Source organism: Wolffia australiana, chromosome 9, assembly GCF_029677425.1.
Source record: "Wolffia australiana isolate 7733 chromosome 9, ASM2967742v1".
Classification (NCBI taxonomy): Eukaryota; Viridiplantae; Streptophyta; class Magnoliopsida; order Alismatales; family Araceae; genus Wolffia; species Wolffia australiana.
The window spans coordinates 12621123-12648445 of record NC_135843.1 but is presented as its reverse complement, the minus strand read 5'-3'; the positions used below and the strand labels follow the sequence as shown (position 1 = coordinate 12648445).

Sequence of the window (27323 nt, the reverse complement as noted above, 5' to 3'; positions counted from 1 at the left end):
GGGAAAAAATAATGCATTGTTGACCCAAGATTATAACAAGTAAACTAATCTTTGTTACTATCACGGCTCAAAATTAAGAGAAAACCCTTGGCATGTTCAAAGACTCCTACTCAGTGAAACCTATCAACGAACATCTTCATTTGTTCTCCAGGATTGATTTGTTACAACAAGTAGATTGATTTTTAATATCATCCCCAATTCAAAGGTAAGAGGGAAATCCTTGGAAAGCCCAAAGACTCTTACTCAGTAAAATCCATCAACAAACATCTTCGTTTGTTCACCAGGAACGATTTATTACAACAAGTAGAGTAATTTCAATTATCATCTCCAATTCAAAGGTAAAGAGGGAAATCCTTGGAAAGCCCAAAGACTCCTACTCAGTAAAATCCATCAACAAACATCTTCGTTTGTTCACCAGGAACGATTTGTTACAGCAAGTGAAGTAACCTCCATTATCATCACAAATACAAAGTTAAGAGGAAAATCCTTGGCAGGCCCAGAAACTCCTACTCAGCTTAATCCATCAACAAACATCTTCGTTTGTTCACCACGATTGACTTATTATTAGAAGTAGACTAATCTCCATTATCATCACAACTCAAAGTTAAAGAGGAAAATCCTTGGCAGGCCCCAAGATTCCTACTCAGCAAATACCACTGTCCATACCCCAAGATCAATGCATTACATAACAAGCAGATAAATCTCGCCCGTCATCACAACTCAAAGTTCTCCATCTGGATGGAGCTCTTGAGGGGGACATACTCCCCAAGGTACCCACCCAGATGCTCACTCAAAACTCCCCTATCAATCACCTCCCCATGAAAACTCTTGCACACGTAGTAGAACACGCTCTGCACCAGCAAACCCACCAGGTTCACCGCCACGAGCACCGCCACGAGCCCGGCCCCGACCAGGACCCGCGCCCACGTGGCCCCTGCGCGCACCACCGCGGCCCTGAACGCGCCATTGATCACCCCGCAGGCCGCCAAGTACCCCAGAACGAGCCAACCCGCAATTCTCCCTCTTCCCTTGAGCAATTCCCTGCTCTTCTTCATGGCGGCGAGGCCGGCGAGGGGCTCAAGAACGGTGACAACGCTGGCGAGGTGCCAGACAGCGGCGATGGCGACGTGGGCGGCGAGGAAGAAGACGACGACCACGGCCAGGAGGAGAGACGTTGCCAGGCCGGGGTGGGAGAGCTCGTCTCCGGTGGCGAGGAGGACGACGACGACGGCAGCGACGAAGGCAACGTGGTAGGCGAGTGTGAAGAGGGCGACCCAGAGGAAGGTGCGGAAGAGGCGGGAGAAGACGGGGGGGACGGCGGAGAGAGTGGCGGAGAAAGAGACGGGCTTGGCGGCGAAGAGGGAGGCGACGGTGAAGACTGAGGCGGCGGTGGCGAGGAGAGAGAAGGTGAAGAGGGAGAGGAGGTAGAGGAGCTGGTAGAAGAGGAGGAGCGCCCAGTCGTGGAGGGTGGAGTGAGAGCGGAGGCGGTGAGCGAGGGGGTGGGTGAAGAGAGAGTGGGCGAGGACGGCCAGGGAGAGGGGGAAGACGAGGAGGAGGGTGATGAGGGAGAAAGTAAGGGGGGAGGCGCGGGGGATGGAGACGGACTCGCGCAGGACTTGGGCTATCGTCAGGCCATGCAGCTCCTCCTGCGGTCTATCCATGCTTCTTTCCTGGCTCCTTAGAGAGAGAGAGAGAGAGAGAGAGAGAGAGAGGGGGGGGGGGTGCACTTGAGAGAGAAAGAGAGGGAAGTATGGAGGGAAAGAGGGCGAAGGAGAGAGGGGAGGGTGGGGATAGAAAGAGGAGGGAGAAGAGAGGGACAGAGGGCGAAGTTGAGAGGGGAAGATAGAGAGGGAAAGAGGGGGAAGAAGAGAGAGAAAGAGGGTGAACTGGAGAGAGGAAGATAGAGAGGGAAGGAGGGGGAAGAAGAGAGAGAAAGAGGGTGTACTGGAGAGAGGGGAGGAGAGAGAGGAAAGAGAGAGAGGGCGAGCTGGAGAGAGGGGAAGAGAGCGAGGGAAAGGGGGGGAAGAAGAGAGAGAAAGAGGGGGAACTGGAGAGAGGAAGAAAGAGAGGGAAGGAGGGGGAAGAAGAGAGAGAAAGAGGGTGGACTGGAGAGAGGGGAATATAGAGAGGAAAGAGAAAGAGGGCGAACTGGAGAGAGGGGAAGATAGCGAGGGAAAGAGGGGGAAGAAGAGAGAGAAAGAGGGTGAACTGGAGAGAGGAAGATAGAGAGGGAAGGAGGGGGAAGAAGAGAGAGAAAGAGGGTGGACTGGAGAGAGGGGAATATAGAGAGGGAAGAGAAAGAGGGCGAACTGGAGAGAGGGGAAGATAGCGAGGGAAAGAGGGGGAAGAAGAGAGAGAAAGAGCGCGAACTGGAGAGAGGGGAAGGAGAGAGGAAGTAGAGAGAGAAGGACGGTGAAGTAGAGAGAAAGAGGGGGAACTAGAGAGAGGGGAAGATAGAGAGGGAAAGAGCGGGAAGTAGAGAGAGGGAGGGTTAGGGAGAGAAAGAGGGAGAACTGGAGAGAGGGGAAGATAGAGATGGAAAGAGCGGGAAGTAGAGAGAGGGAGGGTTAGGGAGAGAAAGAGGGAGAACTGGAGAGAGGGGAAAATAGAGAGGGACAGAGGGGGAAAAGGAGAGAGAGAGGAAGGTGGAGGGGGAGAGAAGGCAAGGTAGGGAGAGAAAGAGGAAGAGGAAGGGAAGGTAGAGGGGGAAAGAGAGAGAGAGGGCAAAGAGGGGAGAGAGAGGGATACGGCAAGGTACGGAGAGAAAGAGAGAGAGGGCAAGGCAGATGCGGAAATAGAGAAAGGGCAAGGTATGGGGTGGAAGAGAGGGAAAGGAAGAAGGGGAAAGAGAGAGAGAGAGAACAACGTAGAGAACAAAGGCGAAAGAGAGAGAGGGCAAGGTAGGGAGAGAAAGAGAGAGAAAGGGCACGGTAGGGAGAGAAAGAGAGGGGAATGCAGAAGGGAAAAAGAGAGAGAAAAGGCAGGGTAGGAAGAAAAAGAGGGAGAGAACAAGGTAGGGAGAGAAAGAGAGAGAAAGAGGGCTGGGTAGAGAGAGAAAACTTGTTTTGGGGGTCTGCGCGAGAAGATGAAGTTTTGACTTTCGGGAGAGCATTGTGTGGTGTCCTTGGGAAATGCGTTTAGGATATCCAGATCTCCAGTCAGCTGTTGCGTCAATAGAAGCACACGTGGGAGAACTTGGGACTCATGGTCTTCATGCTGGACCTTGGATTTTTTGGGCCGTTTTCCCCAAGTCAAATGCACTTTCTCTGATATTTGGATTTATATATAGTATCCATGAACCCCTCGTTACAACTAATGAAACATGTGAGATGGAAGAAAATACATGTTAATACTTGGTCTCTAGGAATATAATTGCAACATACCTGTTGAGATTTTCTCACACAATAAAGCATGAGTTATGATTACGACCATGTTCTGTGGATTCTTCCTTCTAGTAGTCGTTTCAGAGTTACACGGAGGAGCTCTAAAAAAGTGTTACTTGAAAATATTTTAAATTATAAAAAATTAAGCTTTACCGATGTATTAAGCTCAGTAAGGGTCCTAACCAAGAGTTATTAAATGATAACATGATAAATTTTACAATAATTATCTATCCATTCAAATATTAGTTTGAATATCCAATATTGAATTTTTCATCTGATTAACTGGAGTTTGTAACATTCTTAAATTTCATTTCAATATCCTTTTACTCATATCATGGACATTTTAAAAAGTCAAGTAGTTTATTACTTAGGAGCATTTTGAAGTGCAGATAAATTTACATTATCGAATAATTATCAATAGACTGGTGCACTACATCTGACCTTTAAAGCTATGTGGGCTGTTACGCCATTTTGGAGCACAGCCCATTTTGGGCTTTAAGGATTCGTTACAAGGGTATGGACCATGTCATGGCTTCATCCAATGTCCCCCTCTAACACCCCCCTAAACTGGAGCTCAAAATTCTAGTGATGGAGTTCTCAGCCAATGAGAAAAGCAAAAAGGAGCGACGAGGGAAAAAATTAGGAAATGATAGATGAGCATTTTGATAATTTTGGCTTGTGCATAAACATGATAATTTCATTAAAAATTTCCATGATTTGACCCATCTAGTCTTATTCTTTCCTCATAATTGACATTGAGGAGCACACCAGCCAGGCGCAACCTTGTATGCCAATCCCCGTGCTGCCGTGACAACTCCCACTATTGAGTGTCCACACTGTCACTGAGAGCGACAATATTCGAACACCGACAAGGATAAAGTATATCATGAAATCAGTGGCTATTCCTAAACACATGTACATTCATTCGGGGTGATGAGCAATTTAGAGATTGGCACTGAATGAAATAATCAACACTATAATGAAATAAGAGGGGAGCGTGACCAGTGGAATGTGTTCCGGCAGGTTGTCGTTGATGAAGCTGATAAGAAACTCCCAAATCAATAATGAAGCTCCGTTGTCTCGGCTGGATTGTGACTGGCTGTGGTTCCAAGGGTGAATGCATAACAATTCCATGGTTGAGTCCTTGGAAGAACGGCTCATTCAAGAGCCATGATAAGTGACCCACGACAGTTCAAGATAGTGGCAGAGAAGGGCCGTGATCAGCAAAGATGGATGATAGATGAGAAAAGCCCGGAGCAGATCGATCCAACTTCCCTGAGGTCTGAGTTAATAATCTTTGGGCGACAAACTTCAAGCTCAATCATTCAATCTTGGATTGGACTGTCAGATTATCTCGTCGACAGGAGAGGGCGAGAACAGCTTCAGATCTACACTGCGAATATTCCATGTCATGGAGTTCCTTCCCGTTAACTTGGACGTTGGACATTCCGGTTTCAAGCACCCCTCCGAGACAAGATTTCAATGCATCTTGAACAGTTCGAGCATGGTTTGGCGACATCAAGAGCGAGGAGCTATTTCGTTAAGAATACTTTGACATTGAGCGAGCTGCTTGGCCCCTGGTTGAATCTCGACGGAATGAACAATTTTTCAGTCATAAAATCCCACGTAAGTTCAAAGATCAAGTAGAAAATGCGGGACAAGGGTAAATAAGCAGTCAATGTTCCCACAATAGGAACAAGACGGCCGGCAAATCCACCATGATCGGAGGATAGATAGCGGAGGGCGAGTTGAACCATCGAATTCACATTGGCTACGGCGCTCGGCAACAAAATTGCAATCCGCGGTGGAGGAATATCCTGGCCGATGGTGATTTTAATTTTAGATGGTTGGGAAGTCTGATATCCAACAACCGTCTAGTTTGGAAGGGCACGAACGACTGATAGAAGAGGGAGTTGTAGCGAGGGAGAGAGATTGCGAAGTAGAGGAAGAGATTGGGATTGAAGAAGAAAATCCCATGACATAATATCTGCATTTAATATCTGCATTAACCACTGCGCCCGATGCCATACTGTCGAGAATGATGACTTGAGTCGGTAGTGCCGTCAGTCTGAGGTAGCAGACTCCTGGCGCCTTGGGAAAGCGCAAGAGCCGTCATGGAGCGACGTGTCTGAACCCGACAAGGGCGTGGCTCGAGGCTTGTGACGGAGTCCGTACAGGCTTCCGAAAGCTTCCGTATCACGTCGGTGGTGGAGCAGTGTGGTGATCATACACTTGTACTCAAGTAGTCATCATTGTCTTTGACAGGCCCCCGCAAAACTAAGGTGGAGTCCACGTTGAGTTTTGAGCAGAGGAATTGAAAATGTTTCTTACTTAAGGGCTTGGTTAGAATATATGCAAGTTGATTATTAGTAGAAATACAGGCGACACGTAGGATCCTATTCGAAATTTGTTCTCTAACAAAGTGGAATGCAATTTCAATATGCTTAGATCGGGAATGAAAAATGGGATTTTTTGTAAGGTAAGTAGCTCCCAAATTGTCACACCAGATGGTAGGAGGTATACCTGAGTGAATTCCAAGTTCAGTGAGGAGAGATTCTGTCCAGATTATTTCCGTTGTTGCATTAGCAATGGATTTGTACTCGGCTTCTGTACTGGAGAGGGAGACAGTAGATTGTTCCTTGGAGGACCAACTGATGAGATTAGGATCAAGGAAAATAAAATAACCATGAGTAGAGCAACGATCAGTTGGGTCACCAGCCCAATCAGAGTCGTTGTAAACATTGAGATGCATGGAAGAGCTTCAAGAGTACATAAGGGAGAATAAGCAGTACCTTTAAGGTACCTTCACAAGTGTTTCACATCAACCCAATGTTTTTCATGTGGATCATGCATATGTTGGCATGCTTTATTTACCGCATAGGCAATATCTGGCCGCGTAACAGTTAAATATTGCAGACTCCCAACAATTTTGTGATAAAATGTGGGGTTTGGTCGTTCAGCGGGTTTTATTGTTGAATAATCAAAGACGCTACACAGCGTATCAATGGGTTTACATTCACCCATGTTGGCCAACTGCAAAATTTTGGCCAAATATTTTGACTAGGAGAGAGAGATACCTTTAGAGTTCTGAACAAGTTCAATGCCCAAGAAGTAATTAGGTGTACCAAGGTCCCGTATGGGAAACATAGTTTGAAGTGAGACAATTATGTCTGTAACAATAGAGGGGTTAGAACCAATAACTAGAATATCAACGACATAAACAAGGAGAAATAATTTAGAGGATGAACTGTTTTTAAAAAATAACGAGGTGTCAGTCTTAGAACTGTTAAAACCTTGAAGAGTTAGAAAGTCAGAAGGTCTTTTATGCCATAGTCGTGGCGCTTGGTTAAGTCCATACAATGATTTCTTAAGCAGGCATACATGATTAGGACAAGAATGATCAACAAATCCAGGTGGTTGTCTCATATCACCATGTAGAAAAGCATTTGATATCTCAAGTTGGTTAATTACCCAATTATAGCTAAGTGCAGTGGCCAGAAGAAGTCGAATAGTTGTCATTTTAACTATTGGGCTAAAGGTGTCTTGATAGTCGATTCCGGTTGTTTGGCTGAATCCTTGAGCTACTAGTCGTGCCTTACATCTTTCTAAGGACCCGTCAGCTCTTAGCTTGCGTTTAAAGATCCACTTAGAGCCAATAATGTTGGCTCCAGGAGTAGGTGGACAAGTTTGCAGGTTTTGTTTAAATGAAGAGCAGACATTTCGGCTTCCATTGCCTGTTTCCAGATTGGAGAAGCAAGTGCCTGAACAATAGTTTTGGGTTCAGTAGGGGAAGGATAAGAGATGAGTGTACCTGGATTTGGAGGGTGTTAGCTTTACAAAGTATTTGTGCTCGTTCATACGATGATTGAGGAAGATTAAGTAGATTAATAATCGGACGAGTTCGAATAGGTGGAGTGGAGGAAGTTGTACCTGATGTTTTGGATGAAGTGGGCGAAGGAGTGTAAGTAGTTTCTTGTATCATATTTGTGTGTTGATTCAATGACTTTCCACCATCCAACTGGAGGGTTGTTGACTGTTCGATGCTTGTTGAGTTGTGGGCAGGACATGGTGAGTCAGAAGTGGAGATAAAGTAATAGCTTACATCGTCTGAAGGTCCTGCTCCTAGTATTCCATCAGACGGTAGTTTTTGACTAAATGTTAAAAATTACATCATGGGATATATAGAGAAGATTGCTGGATAAAGCTAGGCAGCGATATTCTTTTGTGCAGAGAAGAGTAACCAAGGAAAACACAACGTTCTGATCGAGGTGAGAACTTTTTTTTACTATAAGGTCGTAAATTGGGAAAACATAAACATCCAAATACCTTTAAGAAAGAATAATCAGGAATTTTTTAGTATAAAAGTTCATAGGGTGATTTATTTTTCAGTACTGGTGAAATCATTCGATTGATCAGATAGGATGCCGTAATCACTGCTTCGTCCCAGTACTTAAGTGGACATGAGGCTTGATGTAGCATGCTAAGGGCTGTTTCCACTTTGTGACGATGCTTGCGTTCAGCAGTTCCATCCTACTGCAGACTGTGAGGACATGAAACCTGATGTTTTATGCCACAAGTTAGGAAATGTTTAGATAATGACTGATACTCACCTCCCCAATCGGATTGGAACCTCTGAATTTTCGTGGAGAATTGATTTTCAACCATTCGTTGAAAATTGATGAATGTAGAGTGAACATCACTTTTAACCTTCAAAGGGTAGAGCCTTGTGTACCTGCTATATTCATCAATAAAGGAAACATAGTAAGAGTAACCGAGGTGGATGAATGCATAACTTGAAGGGGTAGTGTAGAGATGGATTTGGCCAAATGAAAGGGGAGCCTGTGAGACTTAGCCATTTAACAAGCAGAACATATAAATGAAGAAAGTGTTTGAGACAAAGGTAATCCAAAACGCGAGATAGTATGTTTTAAAACGTTAAAGGCCGGATGGCCAAGCCGTAAGTGCCATATATCTGATGATTGTCTATCGCCCAAAAATGTGGCTGCTTGTAAAGGAGTGATGCAGTAGAGTCCGTCATGAACCGTGCCAGTGAGGAGCATCTGTCGTCATTCGATCCTTTACATAGCAGGCATTTGGATGAAATTCAACAAAGACATGATTGTTAGTAGTTAACTTATGTATAGACAATAGATTTTTTGAAATTTGAGGAACATGAAGATAATTTTTAAGAAGAGGATGATAATCATATGAGGAAGGTATAGAGGAGGAACCAAGGGATTTGATAGACAAACCTGAACCGTCATCCACAAATAGTTGTTCTAATCCTGCATTGGGGACGACATTATTCAGATTTTGTGCATGAGCTGTAACGTTGTGGGTAGCCCCACTGTAAGGGTACCAGGTTTGTTGGTAGGGGTGCGACCGTGGTGAAACTGTCGATCCAGCATACGAGATAGTGTATGCCTACGGAGGTCTTCCAAATGCCGGAGCTAAATCCATTGGCATGGTAGGAGGGGGCTGGCCTCTGATGTGCGACATTCTGGGGCTCGGTGACCTTGCTTCAACCATAGTTGGCACCTTGCACCCTCCTCGACCTCGGTTGTCACCAGTTCTTGAGCCATAGTGTGAATTCGGTTCTCGTTGTGAGGCGGCTGATTGAGAATGATTAGAAGTATATACCTGTTGGTATTCATCTGGGTTTGATTCGCCATTGGCGTAATTGGAGCTTCAGAGACTTCGTCATCACTTTCAAAGTTGTCAAGGGAGACCTCCACTCGAAGGGAGGCAAGTAGGTCATCAAAGGAGAGATTGTCATTTCGAGTGGTGACTCCAGTTCGGAATGATTGAAATTTGGAGCCAAGTCCGCGGAGAAAAACAAATTTCACTGTTCTATCAGTGACAAATTCCCCGGTGTTGACTATCTCGGCCAAAAGATGGTGAAACTCGGAAATATAGTCATCAAAGGACTTGGTTCCCTTTTTAATGGAGTGAAACCTTGATGTTAACTCCATTATCCGTGACTCTGAGGCAGAGGAAAGCTCACTGGTGAGCTTCTCCCATGCTGCTCGTGCCGTGAGACAGCCAGAGACAACTCGAAGAAGCTCCGCAAACAAAGAGGAGATGATCGTAGACAGTACCTATTGGTCGTTACGCTTCCACAGAGTATTTTTGTCATAAGTATCTTCCTCCTCAGGCAGCATAGGATGAGTAAGGTGTTTCCCCAGTCCCTGCACCTTTATAATAGGTACAATCTGAATCTTCCATAGTAGGTAGTTCGTTTTTGTGAGCTTGAGTGATACAACTGGTGCAGTGGAGACAATGGAGGCTCGAGCTTGAAGGTTGTCTCCAACTGGAGCTTCGATTGGTGAAGGAGGGACAGGCATAGCCATGGGCATTGGAAGACCATCGAAGGAGGCACTTGCAGCTCTGATACCATGATAGAAGAGGGAGTTGTAGTGAGGGAGAGAGATTGCGAAGTAGAGGAAGAGATTGGGATTGAAGAAGAAAATCCCATGACATAAAACACCGAGTGTTCAGCTATTCATAGGAGAGTGTAGGCGGTAATGCATTTAATATCTGCATTAACCACTACGCCCGACGCCATACTGTCGAGAATGATGACTTGAGTCGGTAGTGCCGTCAGTCTGAGGTAGCAGACTCCTGGCGCCTTGGGAAAGCGCAAGAGCCGTCATGGAGCGACGTGTCTGAACCCGACAAGGGCGTGGCTCGAGGCTTGTGACGGAGTCCGTACAGGCTTCCGAAAGCTTCCGTGTCACGTCGGTGGTGGAGCAGTGTGGTGATCATACACTTGTACTCAAGTAGTCATCATTGTCTTTGACAACGACAAGAGCCTCTCCTCCTCCGAGCAAAAGGAGTCGATGGAAGAATAAAACAAGAGCCAATGGAACAACGGATTGTCTGCCTTTTTGCTTGCAGAGTTTAGAACAACAATCTTCTTCCACCAAAGGAAGAATGTTTGACAGTAAAGCTCGAGAACGAAATGTGATCTTCTTCTTCTTCGATGTATCTTCTTCTTCAGAAAATGAGAAATTGAACACAAGATAACTGCCAATTCAACAACACGATTATGGATTGCAAAAAAGAAAACAAGCCTCCCTTCGAACGTCCACCCCTCCCCTTCTTGTAGAGAGGGAGTGGCAATGGTGGGTAGTCCAATTGGGCCCCCTTTTAAGGAGGAAGCCTATTGGGCTTCCCCTTAAAAGGGCTCTTTAAGGGGAGAAGAAGTCCAACAGGAATTTCCTCCCCCTAAAGATGGCACTAAATCATAACTTAAAAATAAAAATGCATCAAGCATGTCGATACTCACACAGGAGGGGCCTCTTGACAGTCCAACGATGACGAAAAAGAAAATTACATAAAGACACATGACACAAAGCGAGTCAACGACGCCACTTCTCAAAACTGATAATGGAATTTTCGATTCTTCACGTCAGCTCTGGCTCCGTGACTTGGCTGGCGATGGGTCGGGGCTTGATCGATGGGATGGTCCTCCATCACAAGGCAACATGATGATTTAATGACCCGCTTGTACACATTGGTTAATTGACATTGAATGCTTTCTTATAGACATTGAATGACAGCAAGAAAGATATTGTAGTTAATACCTAATCTGAGCGTACTACTTAATTAAAGCCACATTGTGAAATAAATCCAGTTGATGGTTATTTGTGGGAGAGATAAAGAAGATCCAATGACTGAGATTATTCGATGTTAAAAATGAAATATCTAGGGATTTAGCTATCCGAATGCCCAAAAAATAAGGCAGTTTCATCTGTTTACCCAATATTTATTAGTATAAAAGGATATTTTAGTGAGGTTAGGAAAATGGAAAAGGCCCTCAGAATCTCACCCCAACTTAGCTGAAATGAGGGAAAAATCATGCTTTTAGAGTCAAAACTTCTTGGATATTGAGCTATAATTTATGAGTTATTCTTGCCTAACTGTTTATTTTTAGTTTTTTGCCAAAGTTCGAGGGCATGGTCTAGATCTATAAAACCTTCAAAGAATTTGATTGTCAAAAGCATTGAAATTAATTTCAAGAACCAAATTAAAATGCATAAAATAAGTGTTACATATTTTGTACTAAATTATGCTTATAGATCTAAAATGTTATTGCTAAAAATTTCAGTTCCTTATCTCTACTATAACTACCTAAATTTTCATTAAAATTTATACCTGTTTCCCTTCCCATTCCTTGTTTTAAACTATTGTCAAATTTGGTTGAAAAATTATTATCTTACTGTTTGATCTTGCTCCATTTGGTTGAAAAGATTACATGACTTAATCATACATTTTAAAATTATAAGATTATTCTGTCTGATGCCCAATCCAGCACCCAACTTTGGCCTTGTTTGCAACATTTTTGAATTTAACACTGCACACTTTGTCGCTAATCATTCTCAGCAAGGTTATTCTAGCATTAAATTTATTTAAAAATTAAATATATATGATGAAAATATAAACAGTGCATTTCTGACAATTCTGAAGAGTCTATACAATCCTAAAAAGGTTCCCATAACAATTATTTCTTCTAAGTTTTACTCAGTATTTTATTCAAAAAGTAATTGAGATTTTTGTTGGATAACCAACTCCCTGTAGATTGTCCCCTATCTCACAGTATACTTTTAAAAGATTGGTAAGGCAAATTTATAGATATGATGGTAGACATTTAAGTACCAACGATTTGTGTGATTCATGTTAAGTCACCAGATTGCTAGCCCTATCACTCCCTAGGGATTGAACCTATACTAACCCTTGTGTTACAGATCTTACTCTCACTTGATTCCTTGGAAATGTACCTTCAAGCCATTCACGTGAACAATCTCAAAAATTGTCCACTTCGACTATGGATCTCTTATAAAATCTCTTATATGCTTATTGAAGATCGGATTGATCCTCTTAATATTCAGTCTCATTAGAAGGATATAGTTTTAAGAACGGGAGAAGAAATTGGGTTTGGGGGGGGGGATGAGAAGGGGCACCCAAGCCTTGCTTTAATGGGTACCCCAAATGTGTCTTCCCTTATTTATACTTATTTTGGACGTTTTCATAAAAGCCCTTATAACTTTAATATATCCAACATCATCCATAAAATTTATTTATGTATATCTCTCGATCCAATTTCTAGTCGAATTAATAAAATGAATTACCTTATAACATTATTGACCAAAGTTATCAAATAACAATATTGACATAGATACTAATATGTACTTAAGGATCAATTCAACCCTGTTGATAGGTTCGACTGTCTCATGGAACAGTTGATATCATTGGTTATCATGCATTAAATACTTCATCCACACGAGTTTCTCAAATGATCAAGGAGTGTAGTTCATTGAAAACCCTGATTTGTCATTCCAGTAAGTACTAATGGACCACGGAGACATTGTATGTCATATTCTCCAATATCTCCACTACTTTGGCAAGGGAATCAATGTACTTTATTTTTTGAGGAAACTTCCTCTCATATCGAGGGTGTGGAATCCCATCTTGATGATCCACTAATCTGTAAGAATATTTTTTATGTATATGCCCTCAGACTAATTTTGAGCCCTATGATTATGACTTTGTATGTCATCAAAAAATAACCATCCATCTGGAAGAAATATATGGCTGCAGAGGTTCATAAGTTGAAATCAATTTAACTGAAAATTAAGTACAATACCATTCAAGGGTGGAGAATCCCATCTTGACGATTGATGGAGGACCATCGAGAAGCTCCTATTCAAGCCCGCCATCAACCGTGATGTGACACCTGAGCCGACGCGAAGAACCCCACTTCAAGTACATGGCTTGATGATTGATCAGGTAAATTACAGAGCTTATTTCATGCATTTCTTTATGTGTAATGACTTTTAAAGGGGCCACCTGTTTAAGCCTTATTTTATCTTGATGTAATTGTTTTTCTTTAATTGATCCATTAGGGGAAGGTTTCTCACTTGGACCTTTCCCCTAATGACCCATTAAGGCATCCACCTATATGAAGGGGCTATGCCTTAATGGAGAAGGGACTGGCATTTGGAAAAGTCAAACCTCGAGTTAGTGTTTCTTTGTTTTCTTCTTACTTGTTCTTAGGGTTTGACATTTTGGACGGGGGACCGGTCGGACTGGACCGAACCGGGAACGAAAAAAGACCGGACCGGAAGTGGACCGAACTTTAGGTATGGTTTAGGTCCATGCCAAAAAACCGGACCGGACCGGACCCTATCCCACATACTACCGATTCCCCTCCCCATCTCCCTTTCAATAACCTGCCCCAAATCTCATTGACGTTGCTTCTCATGCACAACACCTCTGTCTCCCCCCTCCCCCTGCTCCTCCGGGGTACCGAACCGGACCGGGACCGAGCAAGGCCGGACCGGAGCCGGACCAAACTTCAGGTACGGTTTAGGTCCATGCCATAAAGCCGGACCGGATCGTCAAACCCTACTTGTTCTATTGAGTGGGTCCCGCCTTGGATGTGCCACAAAACAGAGCGTCCTCAATGGCCAAGTTCTCGACGGTGAAATGTTTGGAGATGGACATGATTGATGAAGAAAATCGGTGAAGAATCCAGATGGTGAATCAGAGATTGGCATTTTCAAATAAAAAAAAATTCTAGTTTCTTGTTCTATTCTCCATGCTATAGGGTGGGTCTCTTCCCACTCAGATCTGTCGGAAGAGCAGTTACAGGTAAGAACAAAGGTCGCCGTCCTCTATATTTTCACAGGAACGTTGTTGTGAAGGAAGAAGAGATCGATTTGTTCCCTCCTGTTTGGTGATCTCCATTTTTCTTCCGTTCTCTTTGTGTGGAAGAGTGTTTTCTTCGGCAAGATGGTTTGAAGGAAATATGATTAAAGAAGATCGTGGACTTTTGGTTCTTTTCCAAGATCGAACTCGTTGGGAGAGAGGTCAACCAAAGGACTAGTGCGATCTGAGATTCTCGACAGAATATATGCGTTGGAGACAGAATATATGTGTTGGAGATTAAGCTGATCTCCTCTGACAGGAGTCACGATTTTCTCAACGGACTTGGTGGTATTTTCAATTTCTTTTCACCACCATTGAAAGATCAGTGGGATTTTGATAATAGATCGGACTGGGAAAAAATTTCCTATCGCTGTTCCTCCCAACCATCTCAACCTGAAGACGGCCCTGATTGAAGAGAAACAAACTTCTCGTGCAGCAACAAGAACGGGGGTAGAGGAGAAGGAAAAGAGGAGAAGAGACACAGTGTAGTCGAATATCTTTGTCAATCCATAAAAATGTTGTTTAACAGTGGGTTTGTATTTATACTGTAAGATAATTGTCGGAATATAGTTTATTTCTATGTTTAATCATAGCCGTTATAACAAATTATAACGGCTATAATATAAACAGTCCTGGCCGTTGATCCTAACAGCTACATTTCATCCTAATGGCTATATTTGATCTAACGGCTATATTTGATCCTAACAACTATATTTCATCCTATCTATGTTTCGACCTATATTTCATCCTATTCACTATTTCTCTAACGAGTATAGGGGTACGTGGCTTTATTTACTAGGCTAGTTGTTATATTAATTCCTATTGGTTCATACCTGGTCATCCAACGGTTTGACTCAGGCTTGAATGGGGCGAGGAGTGTGAACGGAGTTAGAAACTCCGTTATTACTGATAACCGTTAGAAGTTGTTGCGCCATTACTGCCCGGTGGATGTCTTACAACTACGGAGTTCATTTTGATCGCCAAAATGAATCGACCTGGCTGTGATCATTGCATTTTGGGGTGTTTACCGTGTGCTTTCTCTTCAACGTGTCGTTGCCATCAGGAGCATTTTTACCCACATTGACTCTTGCCCAAGGATTCTGCGACTACTTCCATATGGTTTGGTTCGCTACCAACAGGTCGATCACTCTCACTTTCTCCTCTTTATTCCAGCATAATTACCTGTGTCACTGTCGATTTCAACGCTCCTTTGCCTACGAGATCATCAGGATTAGCTACCTTGATTACTGAGAGTAAAATGAATTCCCATTCTTGGTGTTGGATTAGTGTCATCATCGACGAAGGTTGGAACACATCCGGGCAGTGATTGCCTAGTCTTCTTCATCGGTGCTCGTGCAGATCAATTGAGTCATTGGGAGCCCGTCCAACCCTAGACCCTTGTGTATTTATATTGCTCCTATTGATCTTGATGGCGCACGCCATCTAGGATCATCGACGGCATCGTCCGCGCCACCCGCCACCGTCATCAAGAACTGGGTGAAGATGCTCGAGTATCGTATCTTCATTTTTGTCGTTTGTTTTGTTGTGTTTTGTGTTTTCCGCATTCGTCGTCCCGTTTGCGTCGCACCGCGATGCGCCCCGTGCCGTGTTTTCGTCGTCATGGGAAGGGGGTCCTCAGTCATTTGGACCCCCTCCCTTGTCCCTTGGTGTTTTATTTATTTTATTTTAGTTTTCCCTTTATTTTGGAAAGGGGGGTCCCATTATATAAGGGCCCCCTAATGGACTCTATCCCCTCCCCCCCCTGTTGACCCACTTAGGGGGCCCAATTTGACCTCTTCCCCTTTATAAGGGAATCGCCCTAGGTTCTCAGACCAGAAAGAAAGAAGGAGAATTGTCGCTTGTTGATTTCTGGTCTCCCCTTCTCTAGATAAGAGATACCAAAGAGGGGGAGGAGAGGAGCACGATTGAAGCAGCTGGGAAGGAAAATTACTTCAAGGGGGGGTACAGGAACGGATCACGACCATCCCTTCACCACTCTAATCTTCCAACTCGGTTCTCCCTCCATCGTGGAAGAATTTTGCATTCCAAGGTCGACGGCTGAAGCAGCCGTTCATCCTGCAACCGCCGATCAACGATCGCCCGCCATGTTCCTTCTTCTCGTTCAGCGTGGTGCAAACTCTCGGCGCTAGTATACCCAAAATTCAACTCCCACTCCCACCAAAACTGCCTGGACGACACTGCACATGGAGCTGTCAACAACCCCCGCGCAGCCTAGTTGGCTGTCATTGAAGTCGATAGCAATTCCAGACGCAGCCTGGTTCACGCCTAGGCCCAGGAATCCTGACCGTTCAGATCGGGCCGCAAATTGATCGGGATTCTGCCTGATCGTGAAGTTCATCCGACCTGGGATCCTGACGGAACTCAAATTTGATCGAGGACCCTGCGTGGATTCACCTAATTCAGGATTTTGTTTGGCTCTTATTCACTTTGATCGGTAAGCTCTTTCAGTCGAGGGATCGAGCAATTGGAAACTTGGGACTGATTGGACTCAAATTGACCGGGAACTCAAACTGACCGTGGATACACCTAATCTGGGATTTTGTTCGGCCGCTACCCAATTTTATTGGGAAGCTATTTCGGACAAGGGAATCGGCCAATTGAGAAATTGGGTTTGGCTGGAGTCAAATTGGGAAATCGGCCGATTACAAAATCAGCCTGATTGTTAACTCACTTGACCTTGGGTTTGCTCGGTCGATACTCCGTTATGAACTCTGTTGAACGGAAGTTGACTGGATCTGGCTGCGGATCCTGGGTGTTCTGAGTTGCCAGCTGCCGGTACATGACAGCTTGGTTTGCCATTGACTACTAGGCACTACCAAGACTCCATCCAATCCGCAGAGTTGCACGAACTGCATCGCCATCGTGAGTAGCTCCATCATCTCCTCTCCTCCGACCTTTACCCAGAGCTCCAGCATCATCATTGCTCATCGAGCCACCGTCTGCTCTCCAGCGCCTCTTTGCCCCACCCGCTTCGAGTTCCGCCGATCATCGACAAATTCTGCATCACGAGCCACGCTGACGAGGTACATCGTCCTCTCCTGTCGCTCGTTTAATTATCTTTTGCAGTAAACTTTTGTCATGACTCCACCGCGCTCGAGCTAGGTAGGTGAGAGAGGTTTTGAGAGAAACTACGACATATTTGAGTGTCTTACCGGTATTGGATGAGACTGTCCGCTACGTGCAAGCCCTACTGATTGACTCTGTTCGGCTGTCGACGCCTTCGTCGCTTTGACGAAGTTCGAGAGGCCACTATCATCGTCACCCGGCGACCCCGTCCAAGCTCAGAGCTAGGCGCCCCCCTCGAGTCAGAGCCTACACATACGACACGTAGGGCACTCATTCACTGCATCATAATCACATCGACCCATTAGGGTTTATCTATCAAACGATGACACCATCGACGTTCGACACCACCACCTATTATCGATACTGAGCCATCATACTCGGTGGTGACCGGGCGACGTCTTAGACAACATTCAACATCAGATCTAGTCGGTGGTTTTCTGAGTATTATCGTTGATTTTTTTTAATTAATCATATCATTTATCGGGCATATTGTTCCATGGTTTTGTGGCGTAAATCGACACGATGACTCCGACGTGACATTTTACATCAACGATCTAATAATCTTTATGGATATTTTTACTTTACATGCCCTCAAACTAATTTTGAGCCCTATGATTAGTGATAATCTCAATTTTAGGGGTTTAATTTGTCGTTGGTTATTGAGATTATTAAATAAAAAATAATATTTTAACCGTGCTTACTTAAGGATATTTAGCTAGGGATGAGTACGGATCGTCTCCATAGGGAACAATGATTAAGGATTTAATTTTCTCACTATAGTGATTATCGGTACTAGAATAGATAAATACACGAATATAATAGGCGAGATAGAGATATTGAGGAAATATAACTAGAATTACGCGAAGTGTTATGAGAATAAGGTGGATGGTGTGACTGATACTATAGTGACCGACGGCGCGAACAGTATGATGATAAAGATAGAGAAGAGATAATGGGGACATAAGTAAGTGAAATTATAAATGCAAAGTTGATAAAAAACTACTAATGATAATGATAATGTCGGGAAAGAAACAACATAACGCAAAGTCACTTACTGCAGATCCTTATGTTCCGTCAGGGTCACGACAGTTTGTGAGTATCGATAAGCTCCCCCTCTTATTCTTCTTCCCACACACCCAAGACAACAAGAACACACTTGATGGATTTCAAAACTTATTATCTTTCAATCACCCCACACAAGTAGGAAGGAAGCTCAAGATGAATTTCACAATGATCCAGGCCTCTATTTATAGATCAGAGGGTATGGAAAGAGGAGGGGAGATGAAGTAGTAATGAAAATTTGCAGCTCAATCTAAGTTGTAGATCAAAAGTTATGGTCGTTCAAAGTTGAAGAAATCCTAGTCCTTGAAATTTTCTCTCTCCTTGTCATCGTCCTCATTTTTCTTCTATTGAGAAGTCACACCACTCTGTATTCTCCGCTATTCGTATTCCATGTGGTGCTTTTCGTATTCTGTGCAACGTTCACCTAGGAAGTAGAAAAAAGGCAAAAGAGAAAAAAAAGAAAAACAAATAAAAAAGAAGAAGATTTGCGGCTGACGTGGCGATGCATCCACACGTGTATATTTTTTTTCTAAAAAATAGATGGATGCACGCGCACCACATTGCCTTCGTCAAAATACAAATAGAGAGATAGAAATGTCATTTTTGTCTTTTGAGCCTCAGTCTTTGTAGCATTTATTACAAAAAAATTATCGTCTTTTTTTATTATTCATCCACATCGCCCCTGTGTTAGAAAATTCAAAACATAATTCATTCGCTATAGTTGCAATCATCGCTTTGAGAATCGTGAATCGATGATTGCGTAATGAAATGATTGACTGACGCCAATCTTTAACTCAATTAATGATTGGATGTTGCCAATCATTATAATTGATTGAGCGCACCCAAGCGTGATCGACAACACGTCGTCGGAGCCGTCTTCGTCAACATCAGCATCACCGCCAGTCCGTGTCCATCCCGACTGACACGCCAAAGCATTCGTGAAGAAGCCCGGGTTTAAATACCTAGGCAGAGCACATGTGCATTCTTATCGTTGTGTTTTCATCTTCAACCGTGTTGGTTTTCGTCGTCTTTTTTGTCTTTCACGTCATTTCATTCCCTATGTCCTTCAATTGTGTTTTAAAAGGGGGGTCTCTTATTGGACTCCCCCTTGTTGGACCCTTTGTAAGGCGCCCATCATGGCTCTATATAAGGTCATGATGGCCCCACGTTCTTCCCTAGATCTGGATTTGTATTGTCCGTAGTTATCATTCGTCTATGTCTCACCTTGAGAGAATAGGAAGAGAGGAAGAAGAAGAAGCGAAAGAAGAAAAAAAAGGAGGCGGTCACTACTGTTAGAAGTCGTCGCCCATGCTCGCCCCCTTGTTCCTGCCGGTGCTCCAACTATGCCACGGTCATCGGATGCGCACTCGGGCTCGTGCGTGTTGTTGTTCAAGATATTTGGGCTGTCAGTAGAGCTTCAATACAACGGGATTGTTGTGTTACACGATCAGACCGCAGACGCTCTCTATTTGGAATAGTGAGAAGTGCCTGTCCCCAGTCCTGCCTGGAACATCTCGACGACGTCCCACCTGGTGAGCCATTGAATTGTTCTCGACAGCGTTCATGGGCAGCATGCGTTATTCCACATGACGCCAAACGCCCCGTACTCCTATCACTCTGGTCAACGCTACGCGCTTCTACGGCAGTGTGTGGCGATCGCACAAATCGCGTAGGTCCACATTGTCCACAGGATGGTGCACCTCCGTTCCGACGCCAACACACTCGCGGATAATCTTCGACTACACGACCTGCCTGCGGGGATGCTTCACTGAGTTCTAAGTGCCCCAACTGCACGACCCGACACTTGCGTTGTGGCCACACCATTGCTTCGCCAGTCTCGTCACTCACCCTATGATAAAACCATCATCATCTTGCCAGGAAAAATATTGGCCGCGCCTTCCGATCAATGTCCCCTTCAAGCCGTTTGGTTGTAGATGCTGCACTGACACGCGCTCTATTCAACCGTTGACGCCGCGCCCACCGTCGCTGCCTCCATCAACACAATCGACCGCTTGCATGCATTGACACGGTGTGCCACCCTACGCATGGTAACCGCCGTCTAAGTTGTGAGTTGCTGCCTGCGTTGACGATATTTGTTGCCTACCGCTTCACCCAAGCTTGATCGACCACTCGGGCCACAAGGACGTCCTACGCCTCTCGCAACTTTTGCTCTGCTCCCACTATCGCTCCAGCATTGTGCTGGAATTGCCTGTTGAGCCATCCGTGCCCATCTCCAGCATCCCACCACCGATCGACCCATATCGTTTCGCGCCCAACAAAGACATCGACGACGAATGTCACCACCAACGAGGTACGTCGTTCCTCTTGCTCGCCAGTTATATTACGTCTTTTAGTATATCTTTTGACTGCACTCCACCGTGCTTGGGTTAGATAAGGTGAGAGAATCACTTCGATAAAACTATGAATTGAGTATCTTCCTAGGTACGGGATGAGCCCGCCCGTTACATGTGAGCCTCTACGGAATTATTCCATTCGGCGCTGTAGTCGTCGTCGTTGTTCCGACGATGGTCAGAAGGTCATTGTCATCGTCATTGGTCGCCCCCACTAGAGTTCAAAACTCGGCAAACCCACTTGTCGACCCTGTACGTACATTATACCTAGGACATTTCCATCACGTAGACACATTCACTTAGTTAATTGATCCATCGGACAGAGTCATTGACGACGTCCGACATCAATAATCATTTCTAGTTTGTCAGCGTTAGACTAATTGATCGGCAACACGTGACGGTGCAAAATAAAGGGCTTAACAAATATTGAAAATTACATATTAATTAACATAAAAGACCAAAAATACATATAAATATATATTTCAACTTAGAAAAATCATATATTTCCAAAATTAATGTCAAACAATTCCAGAAAAATGATATTCTGTCTCAAAAAGTTATATTCATTCTAAAAATATATTTATCATTTTAAGCTTGATAACATGCAAATATAAGTAATTTGATGCAGATAAAGATGTGAGTATGATCGTATTAGGTGTTAAAAATGCTCGTCATCAATCACACCATCCACCTTATTGGTGCTTGCCATCAAGGGGATCTTTACATGCAAAGTCCTACCTCGAAGTTGGAAATCCACGTTCTTGACGCTAATTCCAAAAGTGGGCAACCCAACTTCATTTTGAGACTTTCGCCCTATTAGTCTTTGTAATGTATGCTATAAAGTTGCACCCCAGATCATTAAAATCTGACTCGGGACCTTCCTTAATAGACTTATCTGACCTGAACAAAGCAGTTTAATCAAGGGTCGACAGATCCAAGACAGTGTCATGCTCGTTCACGAGTTAGCCCAATCACTAGACACTCATATTCGGGGCTCGAATGTCATCATCAAATTGTATATGGAGAAGGCTTTTGATTGAGTTGAGTGGACTTTCCTTACCAAAGTGCTATGTCGCTTTGGGTTCACTGATGCATTCATCGCTCTTGTGGATGTCTACATTAAAGAGAATCATTTCTCTCTTTTGGTGTACGAAAACTCCGCACGTTTTTTTTGGCTATGAGAGGCCTACTGCAAGGTGATCCCATATCACCCATCCTTTTTATATTGATGGAGGAGGTCTTTAGCCGATCGGTCACATAAGCGATCGCCCGCGGCCTCATCTAACCATATTTTACGAAAAAGGGATACCCCATCCTCTCGCACTCTCTATTTGCAGATGATGCCATCCTTTTCCTCAATGGATCTAAAAATCCATTAAGGAACTTATCAGTGTCCTCACTACTTAAGATCGGGCTTTTGGCCAGCTTGTCAATGCCTCGAAGAGCAACTTTATGGTCTGTCCGTCCACCACTGTAAAGCGCTCTCAGATTATCCAACACTATATTAGGTACAAACGAGGATGCCTCCCTTTCAACTATCTTGGATGCCTTATCTTCCTCGGATGTGCGAGGAATCATTATTTTGATGCCTTGGTGACCAAATTGGGAAAGAAACTAGAGGGATGGAAACTTCGTTTTCTATTCCCTTGAGGACACATCCAACTTATTCGACACGTCCTCATGAGTATTTCGCTAGATACCGTTGCGGTCCATTTATTATCTCTAATAGTCCTCCACTGTATGGAGCGAATTGTGCATACGTTTCTTACAGTCCAGTCACCTCGAGGGAGAGAGTCGCCACCATTGGATTTCTTGGGAGAAAGCTTGTTGGCCGACAGATGAAGGGGGGGTGATAACACCCGAAATTTGGTCTTTATTTCATGTTATTAGCACAATTTTATGCACTGAAAGAGCATAAAATGGGGTTGTTATCATATATTTACATGAAAATATTGTGTTCAAGTGATTTCTGATTTTTTCCTAATTTTCTGTTAATTCTATGAATTTTAAAGGATTTATTGGAGCTCAAAATAACTATTTTTGAATGAAAATGGCAATTTTAATATTTAATTTTGAGATTTATCAGCATGGGGATGAATCATGAATTTTCAAGAATTTTCTAGAATTTTTTTACGAATTTTTAGGATTTTCCTGAGATTTATTCGAAGAGGAAATGTATTTATTCTAAGGGAAAGAAGTATATTTATAAGAGAAAAAAAAGTATTTATATCATTTTTTAACTTTGAAGGGACTTTTTGCAAAGTTTCGTTGCAAAAAGACCCTAAAAACAGCTCTCGGTCGCCACTGCAGGCATAAAGATGTAATTTAAAATCTTCCAGGGTTTTATTGCAAATAATTTATTAATTGTTTTAATGTTTTAGAAAAAAAAGCGGAGGAGAGAGAATGCGCAAAGGGTTATATCTATAAATAGTTTTGGGTGGCGTTGGATGGCAATTATTTATTTTGCAAAGGATTTATGCGTAAATTTCAGGACGATTTCTGGGAGCGACGACGTGGCCTCATCGCAACCGTCGGATGAAAATCTGACGGCGGTCAGTGATAGAGGCCAGTTGCGGTAAGATTACCGCGCGTGCGACGCATGCTAAGCGCACGCACGGGCGGTGACGTGGCAAATTATCAATAGAAGCTTTCAAGTCCAGACGCACGCAAAGGTGCGTATCAAAATGTACGCAAATCCCGACTTTTCAATATTTGTTTTGGTTTTCTTTTTTCGCCAGGGGTTACGTGGCGCAACAAGAGAGCACCCGCCTGAAGAAGTTGAATCGGCGCCACCAATGAGAGGGCGACACCTCAGCTTGCGGTTAAAGGAAAAAAATAAATAAATGAATGAATTAATCCAATGGCTCACATTGGTTTAAATTCATTTATTCATAACTTTTGATCCATAAGTCCGATTGAGATGATTTTTTTATGGATTTTCTCACTCACTCACATGGCTCACTCACGCACCCCTAGACCGTCACCCCCACTTCGAGCCCCATCGCCTTAGATTGACTGTGACACAACTACTCCTAGGCGACACAAGCCACCTTTGGGAGCAACATGGCCTTCCCATCGACCTGTTACCAAAGGCCTTGAGTACTCCCATCCTGCCCACTCAAGATTGTCCTATTTGGACACTCACCCTTGATGGGTCATTCTCTTGTCGCTCTTCTTGGGAGCATTTCCATGAGAAATCCCCTGTCCAGCACTGGGGTTGTCGAATCTGGCATCTGACGATCATTACTCGTGCCTCCTTCCTCTGGAAACTTTTACATTGTGGCCTCCTGACTGATGATCAAGTGACCCGTATCGGTCAATCTGTTTGTTTGCGTTCCCATTGTTGCCTCACAACTCCCTAGGCTGAGACTATAGAGCACCTTTTCTTCCATAGTGAGACAACTCTAGCTTGTTGGAGCCCAAATCGCACACCATTGGCATCCACTTCTTGGTATCCAGGATCCTCAAGTTAAATGTGCATGGTGCGGCCAAAGGGAACTTGGGGCCAATAGGGGGAGGTGGTATCCTATGGGATCATAAAGAGAGTATTCTTTTTGCTTTCTCCTCGTTTTACGGCATACAAACTAATACAATAGCTGAGGCCATGGCGATATGTGATGGTTTACTCCTATGCGAGGAAAGAAACCTTCACCATATCATCGTAGAATCGGACTCACAGGTATTAGTTGGCATGCTTCGTGCAGGCAAATGCTCCCAGTGGCGACTGCAATGCGTATGGCAGGACATCATGCAGTGCCGCTCCCACACTACTAGTATCTGTCATCAACTGCGCATGGGAAATCAGACAGTAGATGCCCTTGCCAACCACGTGGTACGCACACAAACCCTCTCCTCCCTTTTCCTTTCTTGGCAGGCACTCCCTTTGGTAGCTCGTGGATGTTATTACGTTAAACGCCTCGGCTTTCCGACCCTTCGTATGCATCGCACACTATCGATGGAAGGCCCATGGGAGTGGTGGATAACATGGAGAGCTTGAGGCGGGAGAGCTCACCCTCTCGCGTGATAGCTCGTCAAGTCGCGCACCTCCATGATGACATCTGTGAAAGACGGGGCGGACTACGCACTCCACACTTTTGCATCGCGATGAGGGCTCCCCCAACTCCTGCTGGCATGAGTGACCATCTCTCGACCTTCACTAGGTAACACCTATGTACCTTTCCCTTCATGTAACATGGGCGTGGGCGAGTAGGGTTCGTGTGTAATTGGGACATGTACGCTCGCTCCACGCCCAAAAATGATGAAAAACACTACATTTTATCAATAAACACCCCTTGGGCGGCGTCCACGCATGGATGGATTTGTCTACAGGCACAACTCCAGGGTTGGACGTACCCAGCACCGTGATTTTGCCAATAAAAAAAAACTAAGGTCTGATCGTTCTATCCTTTTTTATAGTTTGGTATCCCATCTCTAGTATCATTTGAATAAAATATTTAGACTATATTATTATCTCATCATTATTCCCTTGGCCATTCCATATATTCAAGGAAGTCCTTAATAATATCACACATGAATACTAGTTATTACAATTTTATTCAAATAAAAATAAACCTGTCATTTTCTTTTAGGCAAATCTTAAATGGACTCCTATATTTTATTATTATATTAGTTAATGAATCATACTACATTCTAAGAGTAAGATGGGAGTTATATATTTGCATTATGAGACCAAAGAGAGACTGAATAAATTTAACACAAAATATATGAAGCTGTGGTTCTGACACTCAAAGCTCACATATATTTTATTAATCAACAACTATGATGTACATTCTCACATGATTAATGCTTCTTCTATTATTTCTGTGAAACATTATGGGATGGATGTAAACAAATTTATTCAAATATGTTTAGTCAATATTTAGATAAACGTTATCTTTTTTTCCCTCAAAGTGCTTATTTTTGTTCAGGAATAAAAACTTCAGCTAGGCTAGGCATGTGTATTAACTTAAAAATATAAAATCCCAGCTTCGTGCACAATATTTTCTATCAAATAAATAAATTAATAAATATTATCTATAAAATATTTAAATAAGCATATAATTAATCAGTATATACCATTGATGCATATTCCCTTTATAGAGATGCATAATTCACTATATAATTGATAATCTTCAGCACAAACTATAGTATAAAGTAATGAACTAACTAGTAGATGAAAAATTCACATCATTCATTAATATTTGATCATCTTTAATATAGCGCTATCGTAGAAATTGTCTTATTTCCCCAATACTAAAGATGTCACATTATATAGTTTAAAAAGATTTCCAGCTAAAGCAAATAGAGTCACAATGTTTTAAAACATGACCTTGAATACCCTATTATAATTTAGTATGGGCAGTTATAAATTAATTAGGTCACAGTATTATATAGTGAGTAACTTAAAATAACCTATTTAACGCACTTTATAGTGAATTATATACTGGAATCTAATTTAAACGTCCAAAAGCTATGTTATTTCTGCAGTTGTTGCATAAATACAAATAACAGTCATATTTAAGTTTTTATGTAAAATAGTATATGTAAATAAAATATCTAAAATATTATTTGTAAAATAAGATATAAATGGCACATCTTCCTGTTGTTGACACTACATGTGAAGGCTGGTTGTTAACTACTAGAAGAAAGAGAATTTTTTTGATTTAGAACTAAAACATAATGAAAGATTAAATACTTTTTTTACAATAAAATTTTTATTCGCATATATTTTACATGATGGATTTTTTTCTGCATACATACTCCACCGGAGGAAAGGTCTAGGTTTTCATGTTTCAAGAAACCTCAAAGATTGTAACAGCACATTCTGACAACTCGGGTATTCTCTGATTCGACAATAGAAAATATGAAATGATAGGTTATTTTCTCAATGAAATGATATACATTCATTATTTTTTCTAGTGGGTCATGACAGGGGCTCCACTATCAGTTTTTTTATATTTCAGGTTTTCCAAATGTTGAGGACTTGACACTTTCTTCTCAATCCAATAAAGAATCTTGGGGAAATGCAACATAACCTTGGTGATAAAATCCGATTTATTCCATAACTTTTTTATCATGGCGAGAATTTTTTCAAGAATCTTCATGGAATCTAAATTTTAATTTGGTTCATACGTTAAAATAGTTATGTATAGAATGATTCCATTGAATTTTATAAAATAAAGCAACTCATGAAGAGCGTTATGGTAGGGCTTCAGGTCACTAAGGTTTAATGCAACTCATGGAAGCTGGGTCCACTCTATATGGGGTGCACTTTATGCTTGTTATATCTACTTTTTACAGAATTGACCATAAGCCCTAGTTTTTATTTCATGCCAAATCATCTTTTTAGAAATACATTTACCCCTATTATTTATTATTTTTAAATTTTCTAACATGTTTCTCAGGAAATTCTTGAACATGAAAAAAAAAAGTAGTATCTCACCTCGGAAATATCATACTTAATAGGTTCCTAACATGCATTAGAAATTATGAAGAAAAGTAATAAATAGAAAATATTTGATATGTTTTCATGCTTTGAAGGGTAAATCATAATTTTCTTATTATTAAATGTTAGTTTATTTGAAAATAAATTATTATTTTGTCTTATTTTAAAATCATTTTGATGTGAAATTAGTGACATGTGCATTTTCAATGCTTACTAATATTTGAACTGCATTTTTTCGTAAACATTGATCTTAAATTTTTATGAAAATTAATTTTGAAAAAGAAT

General features: G+C 42.7%; 1 protein-coding gene and 1 long non-coding RNA gene across 4 annotated transcripts; one reads left to right on the top strand and one right to left on the bottom strand.

Moving 5' to 3' along the window:
• Nucleotides 1-309: 309 nt before the first annotated feature.
• On the bottom strand, nt 310-3114 carry LOC144707808 (uncharacterized). Its single transcript, XM_078581057.1, has one exon. The coding sequence runs from the start codon at nt 1659-1661 to the stop codon at nt 714-716; it is 948 nt and encodes a 315-aa protein (XP_078437183.1). The 5' UTR covers nt 1662-3114; the 3' UTR covers nt 310-713.
• Nucleotides 3115-15928: 12814 nt separating this feature from the next.
• LOC144707641 (uncharacterized) lies at nt 15929-24959 on the top strand. 3 transcript variants are annotated; one of them, XR_013582496.1, is made up of 3 exons: nt 15929-17137; nt 23085-23265; nt 23332-24959. It is a non-coding gene; the product is annotated as an uncharacterized LOC144707641 (long non-coding RNA). The 3 variants fall into 3 exon arrangements; XR_013582497.1 differs by having other exon boundaries at nt 23085-23279; nt 24298-24959; XR_013582495.1 differs by lacking the exons at nt 23085-23265; nt 23332-24959 and adding an exon at nt 17217-20662.
• The last annotated feature ends 2364 nt before the right edge of the window (nt 24960-27323 follow it).